We start from the raw sequence: 12165 nt of genomic DNA on the forward strand, positions 1-12165 counted from the left end.
GTAGAGAGGTTTAACAGGGTGCTGATGGGCTCCATACAGGCGGCCATCACAAGAGGTAAAGACTGGGAAAAGGAGGTGCTCAGCACGATATGGGCATACCGCATCACCCCCACCGGAACGGGGTACAGTCCCTTCCAGATCTTACGGGGGCGGCAACCCTTTACCAAAGACAATGTGGCATGGCAGGAGAAGACCATCACCAGCAAATGGTCCCCAGCAGTGGTGCAGCACAACCTGCAGAAGGCACAACGCATCTACACGGAGCACTACAACCGCCACAAGAAGACAACAGATGCGGCGTTGGAAAAAGGGGAGTGGGTCAGAGTGAAGCTGGCCGTCCTTAAGCGGAAAGGAGAAAGCAAATACTCCCCACCCCTCAGAGTAGAAGAGGTGTATGACCGGGCGGCACTGCTCAGTGACGGTAACGTGTGGTCACACGAGCGCATGGCCAAATGCAATAAGATCTTACAGTGGCCCCGAGAGTGCACGGAAGGGGAAAACCCGGCAGAGGGGGTGATAAAGGACACAGACTCATCCGAAGGAGGCCCCGGAGAGGACATGGGCGGTGAGCAAGAGAAAGAGAGAGACAACTCAGGGAGAAGACCCTTGGGGGAGACCACGAGAGAAGATGGCGAGGTAAAAGAGAAAGAGAGTCCGGGCACTCCGAAAGGTACTGACGGAGGCCTGGCCACAGAGGGAAGCCGAGAAGGACATTCCACTCCGGTAAGACACACCCGGGGGGGAAGAGCAGTGGTGAGACCATCTAAGTTCAGAGACTTTGAAATGGACTGACCTCCGGGTCGGGGACTTTGTGTGAGTGGTGTGAAAAGGGGGAGATATGTAGTGTCGCGGTCTAGTGGACGCGCGCACTACGGAGGGACGTAGAGGCGCGTAGCGGACGTCGGACGCTACCGCGCATGCGCGAGCAGAGCGGCGCGAACGAGGGACGCGATCGGAGCGTGTTGCCCGGCGCTCTCTCCTTAGGTGTCCTATAAAGTTAATAAAGGTTCTAATTGCAAGTAGAACGTCTCCAGAGAGTCTGTGGGGGGAAAGTACTTACAGCCTGGCATCATACAACATTACAGCGACGGCGACCGGAGCGACGAGGCGAACGGCGTGAGAGTGGGGCAGCAATACGCGTGTCCGGGCAGGAGCAGCGCGCAGGAAGCAGAGGAGGAACTGGGCGAGAGGGACGCCTATGTAGGGGGGGGCTAGCCTCGCCCCCCTAACAGCCCGCCTCCACCCACACACTCATAGGGAGATCTCCTCCATGGGGAAGGCTGCGACGGGCGGCCACTAGAGAGCTGCCCTGCTAATGTCCCACTGCGTGGGACGCGGGCAGCGGCAATATGGAGTTAAACTTCCCATGGTATGACAATGAAGGATTAAAATGCTTTAAACTGGCAAACTAGACGGAAACGAGAACGCAGGGACGCAAGCAAGATGACAGGGGCACTGCTGTTGGCACTACCTTAGTGCACACAGCTCCGTGCACCCCTTAGAATATCGGCGCCCCTTGGCCCCAGCTCGCCCAAGCTAAAGGCTTGTCCTGCCTCCTCTCCGATGCAGAATGTCAGGTGGTAACAGCCCACAAATCACAATACACTACCAAGCCCAAAACAGGCTATCACAGCCTGGTACTAACTGTCTAGACTGCACCCGCTGACTGTTTGAAGGAGGACGCCCGGACAAAGAGATGTGTGGAAACCGTAGCCAATCAGCGGTTTGAATTTCTCTGTGGCGTATTAGGATTGGTTAGGCTGTCCCCCAATGTTCCAACCCTAGGCCACCTTACACATATGCTGCACCTCCGAGTCCAAGACGACCCTAAAATGTTTTGTGTCCTGGGATTGGTTGTTATGCGAGCCGGAACTACTAACATTGAGACCAAATGACGTCCGTGGAAAGGTTAAACAACGGCAGGCAGGCATTAGACTGAAATCACGGATGGTCCTAGTAAGTAGCGGACAGGTGTCTTATTTTATATTAACCTTTTTTAAGCAAAATAATTTTAAAACAGTGCAGATGCCTACCCCATTGAAAGAATTATTCAGCACTTCACATTCACTTAATCATTCGCTAAATGTTATGAATTATTACTGCCCACCCGGTCCGCCCTTTAAATAATTAAAAAGGCCATCTCAAATTTGGATCTGAGAGTTGGTATAACAAGGAGCTGGGGGATTTAAAGCTGGGATCACGAGTGATGGACGTTGGGTGTGGCGCTTAAGACTCGAAGGAGAGGATAAATCTAGCCAGACTCTTAACGCCTTGAGTGTACTATACGGATACCCGTGACATGTATTCTTTTGGGGGTCATATACACTTTGTGGTAATAATGCTGGATTCATTTAAACCTAGGTTTCCTGCAAGTGCGAGATGTACACTTTAAGATGTTACCCCTTCTCCATCAGTCAGTGCTATTCCCATGTTTTAACCCATTGATCTCGCAACCCATTTAGGTCATTTTTAGTCTGGGATTTAATAAAAGATTTATAGAAGAAAAATATTTCCTTTAAGTAGTCATGCAATTTGGTATCTAAAAGTCCACCCTTCCAGCTGGTCCCTACTTATGCCACTATCTCCCATATAATGGAAAATGCTGTGCAGGGAGCTCATATTCGCTAAATCCTGAAAATCTCTTATCTTACCGTTCTGGAACAGCTCCCCGACTGTTACCATTCTCCCTCTCTCTCAGTTATGCAGACCCCCCCCCAATTATGCTTGTGTGAAAGCACTGATCAAGCACTTATTGGAAGCTCAGGGACACGTATACTGGAGCGTGCTAACTGACAGCCCCTCAGAGCAAACGTTCATTTCTCAAAATGGGTTAAGTGTCAAATTCAGTATTGTTTGTCCTGAGGGGACATCCCTCTTTCCGATGTCTAAAGCACCTCAACGTATATATCTCCACTGTGCTGCCAATTTCAGTTGCGCAGCAATGTAGTCATTGAGCATTCCATGAGAGGGAATGTGTGTACTAGCTCCCCCCCCCCCCCATGTGCTGCTATACCCCCTCAAATAGCTACCCCCTGCCCCGCCCGCGCTTTGTTGCTCCTCACTCCTCTCAGATTGTCTGTACAAGCATCGCAACAGGGATCTTTTTTCTGGGGTATGGATGAAGAGCAGACTTGAAGGGTTGTTTTTTCCCCTGCATTACTCATATTGCACCAAAGCACATTATTTGGCATACAAATGCTTATATAATGCTGAACAAAGGGCAGTTTGCTGCACTCCCTCGGTTGGCGTCTGAGGCAGAAGGTATACTTAGCATGATGCTTCTCCTTCTACTGTAGAAGACCAAATGGCTGAATCCTGGTAAAAGTAAATTAGGCCTTGGTAGGCATTTCCCTACAAGTTCTGATATTTCCTTATTCTTTTAGAAATATGTTCAGAATTACCTGAGTGAAAAGTATTTGAAGAACAAATAATCATATTTGTAAAGATTGAACATATTTAATTCAGTGTACAGTTTTAAGATAGAGGTCTCGGAATCTACCTGCCCACTTGCTATGGCAAGTCAGATTTGTTAGAGGATTTTGTAAAATTAACTGTCTGACAATCAAGCTGGGCACCCAGTATTTAAATATTTTACAAATGAATTAAAGGTTTTTTTTTGCAGTTCTGAAGTGAAATGGAAACAAATATTTTGATAGGATCAAAACAAATCAGAACACGTTATTTTGTGATATGCAAATGATAAATATTTGCTGAAACACGATTTTCACACATTATTATTTGTACCCTATGTAGTTTTACCAGTAAAACTGCAAGTCATTGGGAAAGTTTGTGGCCATTTCAATGGAAAATCTCTGTAAATGACAGTACGCTATCACTTCAAGCTTTAGTAATATATTTCTTAAAAGTGAGAGTTTTAAATATGAACTGAGACATTTTCAAGCCTTTAACCTGACGACAATGTATTTGTGAACTGAGTCAAGTCAGGGGCCATGTGTACCCTATTTAATATGTGGGCTAGATTTTTATTATGCATTGAGTAAAAGTTTAGTTTATCGAAATCCAAATATAGTTTTTGTACAGCAGACATGCCGACCTACCATAGTTGAAGGTGCTTTCTTATTTGATCATTAAGAAAAAGGGTAGTCCGAGAAATACATTTTTTGCCTTGGATCGCACAATTTGAGGCACGTTTATGGGGCAAGCACATTACAGTTAGGTTGAGTAGATTACTCAAGTCACTAGACCAGCAGATCTTGCAAAATTTTCAGACCTTTCGAGGCCTGGGTTATGGCTTGTTTTTCCATCGGTATTTTGGAATGTTATTTTCTTTTAGTTTTTGAAACAATTTATTATAGACCAATTCTGGCAACGCCAACAGCTTGGTACTCGCATTGTAAAATTGAGACCTGTTGGTTTTGCAAATGCTTGGCCCCTTTTTCTGTTGTGTCTGATTTCTGGTGAACTTCATGACAGTTATTTAATTAGAGAATGCCCACATTATATTTATAAGCACTTCTAGACCGCAAACCTAATTGTAAAGCAACAGAACGCTGTGGAATATGAAATAGAAATAAAACTTGATTCTGGAAGATAAGGTCTTTCATCATCTGTCTATCAGATGATTAAGTAGATGTTACTTGTGGATGCAGAATAAGGACAGCTGCATGCTGTCTTTTGCCTACACAGGCATTAGCTCTTTAGGGCAGAATTGGTCCATACTCGCCTACACTTTGATTCCCCAACCTGGATGTTCTGGAGGCTGCTGCCGTGTTCTAATTGGCATGGCCTTGTTTGGGAACCAGTTTAGCTTTCTGTCTCCTGCCGTGTTCTAATTGGCATAGCCTTGTTTGGGAACCAGTTCAGCTTTCTGTCTCCTGCAAACAGCAGATACAGACAATCACTTGCAGTTAGTTGTAAATGCTGCCAACTGTCAAATATATTTAGCATTGCGAGCATTCTTAAGATAAAAACAAATAAAAAGCAACATCAATACATTATCGGCAAATAATGCATTGATTTTGCAACAATAAAAAGTGGACTGCCTTCTAAAATTATTTCCCTGAAACATTCCTGCAGAAGGCTATTTAAACCTAGGGTAACTATAGCCAGCCTAAAAAAGCTCATTGTTCTGCTAGAAATATCTGGTCATGGAAAGTTCAGAAACGGCAACATTTCTTACTTATAATATATCAAAGTCTTGATTCTGGTTACGTCTAAGAATAATAGTAAAATGTCAGAAATTCAATAAAAGAATGGTGAAGAATGATCAGAATCTCATCACTGGTACCTCTGGCAAGAAGGTGTGCCCCAAAAATAAATTGGCAACTGATTTGAGGAGACGAAAGTTCAACGGAGCATTCCTTTTAGGCACTGAATCCCCTACTGATTGAGACATGCATGCAGTCTGGTTGGGTAAACACACTGTACAACCTTGAATCATTTTGACGCCACGTATACATATGCAGCCAACGACTCAGCCATCTTCACACGGTCTCTGTGGGCAAAGAGCATGTTGACAAAGCTAATACCCCTGTCCTTAATTTTAACTGACCGTTTTTTAATTGCTAGAGGGCCTTTAAACTAAGGTCAACTCTCTATCGGTGTCAGATTTCCATTCAGCTGATATTGTAAATATCCAGATTTTTTTTTTTAAACGTCTTTTTATTAATTTTATAGTACAGCAATACAGGCCATGATGGTGTCTATACAGATAACACATTATTACTCAAAAGTAAATATCCAGCTTTGATGATAATTTAAAAAAATGTTGTTTGACCTGTTTGTCAGAGGTCTGAGTTTTCACTTATCACTGAATTGAGGGCAACCATATGATTTCCTAATGGCATTTGTACAAAGAGAGCATTTTCTTGCAGGCAGGTATTAAACAAATAGATGGATAAAATGGAATGAATAACTGTGAGTAAAGAGGCCAAGGGTTAACGTGGTGTGCTTGCGCCCTAGCACATGACTGACCCCTGGAGAATCACTGAAAGACAGCCCCGTCATTTGATCTATAAAAGAGGGTGTATTGTACTTTTTTGTTATAAACATGACCATTTTATGCACTCCTTCAAGCTGTAATCAGACCCTGTTGATTATATTTGCATTTTCTTTCTCACGCAGGTATCATGGCAGAGCCGAGTAAGGGTGAGGACGAGGAGGAGGGGGGTGGTGGGGAGCAGGCCCACCGTTCCTCTACCGTGGCCAAGAACCTGGCCCTGCTCAAGGCCCGTTCCTTTGACATCACTTTCGATGTCGGGGATGAGTATGAAATCATCGAGACTATAGGCACCGGAGCCTACGGTGTAGTGTCGTCCGCCCGGCGTAGATCAACAGGTGAGGAGATGGAGACATTTGTACTTTGTGTACTCATACGCCCAAGCTCTTGAGTCTCCAGGCAGTAAAACTACTTCTCAGGTTGGGCGGACCGTACAGAGTCTGTGCCAGGCAGCCTAGCTTTTATTCAGTTTACACATCTTCCATTGGCTTATTCCATACACACAAGGGCTGTCAATCATGTCACATAGATTTTGCACACTCTTACCTGAAACTGCAGAACTGTCTCTTTAGAATATGCACATCATACAAACGTGGATCTCCGCCAACTGTCATTCATGTTACATAGTTTTCATACCGTCAAGCCTCAGACAGCTGAGCTTATGGGCTTTGTAAAATATAGATGGCTATTGATACACAGAGGTCATATAGGTCCAAGAGAGTAGCTCTTTATGTTTTTCACTGACTAAATATGTTCTCCTAATGATTGTTGTGTTGTTGTGTTTCCTCTTCCCCACACCTCAGGCCAGCAGGTTGCAATAAAGAAGATCCCAAATGCTTTTGATGTGGTGACAAATGCCAAACGCACTTTGCGGGAGCTGAAGATTCTCAAGCACTTCAAACACGACAACATCATTGCAATTAAGGACATCCTGAAACCCTCAGTGCCCTATGCAGACTTCAAATCTGTGTAAGTCATAGTGGTGGCCATAGAAGCTTACTTGAGTTTGTGAGTCAGGCGAGAAACTGTCATTGAAGGATTGTGGGATGTTGGGCGAGTGTCGGTAGAAACTGGTTGAGGTGGGATGTGTGGAAACCATGGAAGAATGGTTACAGGTTAGTGGAGAGAAGATGGCCTGTGAAGAAACTAGGGAGATTATGACTGTAAAAGAACACAGGCGAAAGACTGACTGTGTTAAAGTAAGAATGACGAGGAGAGATGTTCTGATTGAACAGTGGGAAAAGACAAACTAGACTACGTTAAAATACTACAGAGTCTGGCTGTGGACCAATTGTGTTCAGTGACACCACGTGTGAATGATGGGGATAGATGAGCTGTGAAGCAACCATGGAAGGGCACTTTCTATGAAGGAATGCTGGGCTTTGATGAAATGTTTGCAGAGGGCAGTGCTGTGAGCACATGATGGGTGACCTAAAGCTCTGTGAGGGAATGGGATTGAGAGACTGACACTATCTGTGGCCGATGGGTCCATAGGCAGTGGTGGATGGAAGCTAAACTTTGAAGGAACACTGAGGGGGTACTGCATGTGAGGACAGTGAAGAGAGACAGGCCTGCTGGAAGGATGCAGCTGAGAAACCTCAGGGGACTCAGATTATGAGAAAGTGAGGTGAGAATGACAAAAGAGGGTTAAAGGGAAGAGACCAGCTGAAAAGATTGAGAAAAATCTATGCCTTTGAGAGAACAAAGGAAGACTATGCATGAGTAAGCTGTGTTGATTTGAGGGAAATATAAGAAATCCTGGGACAGATGTGTTGTGAGGGAATTGAAAGCTGACATAATGTGAGGGAACAATGTCGACGATGAATAACGGTGAGAGATGTGCTGTGTGGGACTGGTAAGGTCAGATCGACTCAGAAATCTACCTTTCCAGTAAAAAAAAAAAAAGATAAAAACACTTGTCCCTTTTGGTGCTATGCAGTGAGGTGACAAATTATAACTGGATTCACAGTCTATTTGATAATAACCTCTCTTATTACTACAGGCCTTGTATAATAGTAGGGGTTGGATTCTTATTGGGCATTCAGGAGCATATTTGTCCATGTGAAAATGGAATTCACAAAATTTTGCTAGGAATACAGTTTCCAGGTATATTTTGAAACAAAAATTAATGTCTTAAATATGCACCAATGCAAGGTCATATACATGTGGTTGTGCTTTTCTGGCTTTCTTTAGGAATTGGGCACCTAATTTATTTTTATGTTGCTCATAATTGTTTTACAATGATTCTTCATTATGAAAATTAAAAAAAAAGTGTGTGTATATATGTGTGTGTGTATATGTATATCTATATATATATATTCACTGAAAAAACCATAGGTTTCACACACGTTATAGTTAGCGGACATTTCACTCATAAAAAACCAATGAAATTCCCCCGTTATAGTTAGTGCAGGCAACTATAACTCACGCGACCGCAATCCTCTGCTGATGACATATGTGTCTTTATGAAAAAAAAATATTTGCAATATATGTATAGCTAAAATTTAATGGAAGAAGACATGGGCAAATAAGTGTCTAAATACAGTATTAGCATCAGCAGGGAATTGCGGTCGCGTGAGTTATAGTTGCCTGCACTAACTATAACGGGGGAATTTCATTGTTTTTTTATGAGTGAAATGTCCGCTAACTATAACGTGTGTGAAACCTATGGTTTTTTCAGTGAATTTGCAAGGTTTTTTAAATGCTAATTCCTAACTATAACGTGTGTGAAACCTATGGTTTTTTCAGTGAATTTGTACGGTTTTTTAAATGCTAAGTTGCTTTACGCCGTTCGTGGCGTGCGCGCCCACTTCACGCAGTTCGTTCCGTGCGCACACGGTGGGCACGCGGTGCGCTATGCGCACCGCGTGCCCACGTTACGCTGGATGGGCCATGTACGCACGATGCGCTTCGCGCACCGTCCGCACACGGAGGACATATTATGCGCTTCGTTGTGAAAGGTTATCTATTAAATGTTCAATATATATATTTTCCATGCCATGCATAAAAGTTGCCCTGCGGGCACCTTTTGCACACGGGGGGGGGAAATTGAGGATATTTTTTTTTTTTAAATTATTTTTGACCGTACGCGTACGGTAAGCGCAATCGGCGTTTAAAAAAAAAAAAAAAATGCATTTTTGTCCTTGGGGGTTCTTTTGGGTCACCCTAACGAAGGCTAGGAGGTTAGGAGCTGTCTAGCCTGCCCCTTTTCCTGATATCCAACTTTGTTTTTCCTCCCCCCCTCAGAGTGCGAGAGAGAAAATGGCGGCCGCCATTTCCTGGTTTCGACCGATTCGAATGTTTACTAAGATCTAACAGCCAATCAGAATCGCGCTCGCGCACGGCACCGTACGCGTACGGTAAGCTTACCGTAAGCGCACGGTAAGCTGCCACAGATATATATATTGATTTAAATGCTATTTTCTCAGGAACTACTGAACAGATTTACACCAGACCTACAAAAGGCACTTCCTTGACCTGTAGACTACCTCTCTGCCAAATTTCAAGTAACTGTTCAGCCGTTCGGGCTGTAGCTGTGTCTAAAGGTCCTATGGAAAAATGCATGGGGAAAACGCGTTTTGGGACCCCCCTTTTTGCTCAGCCCCCGCTTGACGAATCCCCCCGAGACTTTCAGGGTAGGAGCGGAGCGTAGCGCCCCATTAGTTTTGAAAATTTCGCGACCGCCAGTAGATAATATAAATATATATATATATATATATATATATATATATATATTATCTATCTATCCGAACCAACTCCTTCTCGTTCGGCCGTTTGCTCTAGGCACAAAGAAAGAGCGAGGACCACCAAATTTTGTCGATTGCTGTTTTTATTTAAATTCCCAAAAATGAAACAGCAGCCATGATGCGTTTCGTCCCTCCCAGGGGACTTGATCGCATGACGCGCTATTAGTGAGGACAGTTTCCTAAAATGCTTTACACTTTTTTTCTTTTTATGAATATGATACCATGTGATTGTTTTCTTAAAGTGGCCAGTGCAACTTAAACAGAATAACGGAATGTCACAGTACATGAAACTGGTAGCCACAATCATATACTCTACCAGAAAGGAGTGACCACAGCATTATTTCTCCACTATGTTCATAGTTGTTGATACAGTACATGATCAAAAATAAATATATGCATGAATGCAATTTGTCAACTACATGTAGAAATATATAAATATATAGACACATAAATATATAACTACGTCATTAAATACATGTATGAATACCATTTAAAATACATCATATTGGTTAGCTGATCGATGTCACGGTTTTAATACCAAAATATTGCTTCAATGCATGACAGTATCCTTAAATAAGTGTTGGTAATAAAGAAAATCATAGCTTCATTGACCCTCACAGTGATCACTCTGTTATCCCTAATTCCGTTAATAAATAACCAAAGTTATTAAAGCTTAAAACCCTGTGCAAAAAAGTGAGTTGTGCTGTGCAAACTAATGTATTTTAACTGTGCAAAGACTAAATCAAATGAGATTAAAACGATAGGGACGGATTGGGCAGCAGGGATGTTTAAAAGTATAGTATTCAAGGTTCTTTAATAGAAAAAAAGAGGGGCGGGGGATTTATCAGATATGTGTTTAAATACATTTGTTTATAAACCAAATCAATAAAGGTAGGAAGATTTGAATTTGATCAGTACAAAATTAGATGTTTTCATTTTTGTTTCATTTAGAAAATCAGAGCCCTGAATATTCTAATTGTACAGACTAGCATGCAATTCTTCTGTGGCATTTAACCCTTTGGGGTGCTTAGTATCGAGATTTAAAATGTATTACATCTCCAATTTACGGAGTGCCTTTTCTCGATCACTCCCCCTTTTGGTGATTGGAATGCAATCTATTAAATAGTATTGCAATTCCTTGGTATTGCCTGCATGTTTTTCATTAAAGTGGCGAGCCACCGGATATGCGGGATCAGTGTTCCTGATGGCTCGTATGTGCTGAAGCACCCTTTTGTGGCCTTGTAAGATGGTACTGCCTACATACTTCAATTTGCAAGGGCACTCCAGCACATACACCACATGGTCAGTCTTGCAATTTAACCCCTTCCCCGCTCATGACGGAACCGCTCCGTCATGAGCCACGGTTGCCGTGTGCTCATGACGGAGCGGTTCCGTCATGCCACGACCGTTGGCGGCCGCTCCGCCCACGCGGCGCTGTTTCCCCGCATGTGCGGGGGGACAACGCAACTGGGCGGAGTCATGACGGAACCACTCCGTCATGAGCACAGCTCAACCGTGGCTCATGACGGAGTGGCTCCGTCATAAGCACAGCGCCACCGCGCTGCCCCCCCCCCCCCCGCACCCCCCAGCGCTGCGGCGGAATTCCCGCCGCAGCGAAGGGGTTAATACTTTATCAATCATTATGGTTTGTTCCCCAAATGCGGTCTTGAAAACCGTCATTGAAACTCCGTGTTGGCACGCTTTACAGATTTTACATTTGTGGAACCCCATTCTTTGAGATAGCCATGTATTATTCGTTGGAGGACCACCTGGGTCATTTTTGACCAAGGTATCCTTCATGAACTTGCCCCTTCTATATGATATGTAAGGTTGTTTTAGGGACTAGGAAACCGATAACAAGATCCTGTTTTACCAGGTGCCAATTTCTCTTTATTATTTTTCTTATGGCACCTCCCTGTCAGTTATATTTCAAAATAAATCTGAATGTTTCAGGTGTATCTGAAACCTCCTTCACCTTCGTTTTGGATTGAAGGAGGGACAGTCTGGATTCTTGGTTGCTTTTTTTTTAGGGCATTTTCCAAACATTTTTTACTATATCCTCTCTCCCTGAATCTGATTAGACATTCGTTTTGTGCCTTATGTAGGTCCTGATCATTACTGCAAATACGTTTCAGAAAATTCTATTTTGAATAACTTTGGCGCCGGTTGACGAATCTTCACGAAATTTTCAAAACTAATGGGGCGCTCCGCTCAGCTCCTACGCTGAAAGTCTCGGGGGGGATTCGTCAAGCGGGGGCCGAGAAAAAAGGGGGGTCCCAAAACGCGTTTTCCTCATGCATTTTCCCATAGGACCTTTAGTCGAAGGTACAGCCCGAATGGCTGAACAGAATTACTTGAAATTTGGCAGAGAGGTGGTCCTCAGGTCAGGGATGTGCCTTTTGCATATATGGAGTCAATCTGTTCAGTAGTTCCTGAGAACATTGCAGTTAAAAGTACATA

General features: G+C 43.6%; 1 protein-coding gene across 1 annotated transcript in view; it reads left to right on the top strand.

Moving 5' to 3' along the window:
- Positions 1–1834: 1834 nt before the first annotated feature.
- Positions 1835–12165, top strand: part of MAPK7 (mitogen-activated protein kinase 7) — a 67628-nt gene continuing 57297 nt past the window's right edge. Inside the window, exons 1-3 of the mRNA XM_085618668.1 lie at positions 1835–1956; positions 6085–6297; positions 6763–6928. Of these exons, the coding sequence (XP_085474794.1) occupies positions 6090–6297; positions 6763–6928 (374 nt within the window). The 5' untranslated portion in view covers positions 1835–1956; positions 6085–6089. The remainder of the gene's footprint in view (positions 1957–6084; positions 6298–6762; positions 6929–12165) is intronic.

The sequence above is a fragment of the Triturus cristatus genome, chromosome 7 (genome assembly GCF_964204655.1).
Source record: "Triturus cristatus chromosome 7, aTriCri1.1, whole genome shotgun sequence".
Taxonomy (NCBI): Eukaryota; Metazoa; Chordata; class Amphibia; order Caudata; family Salamandridae; genus Triturus; species Triturus cristatus.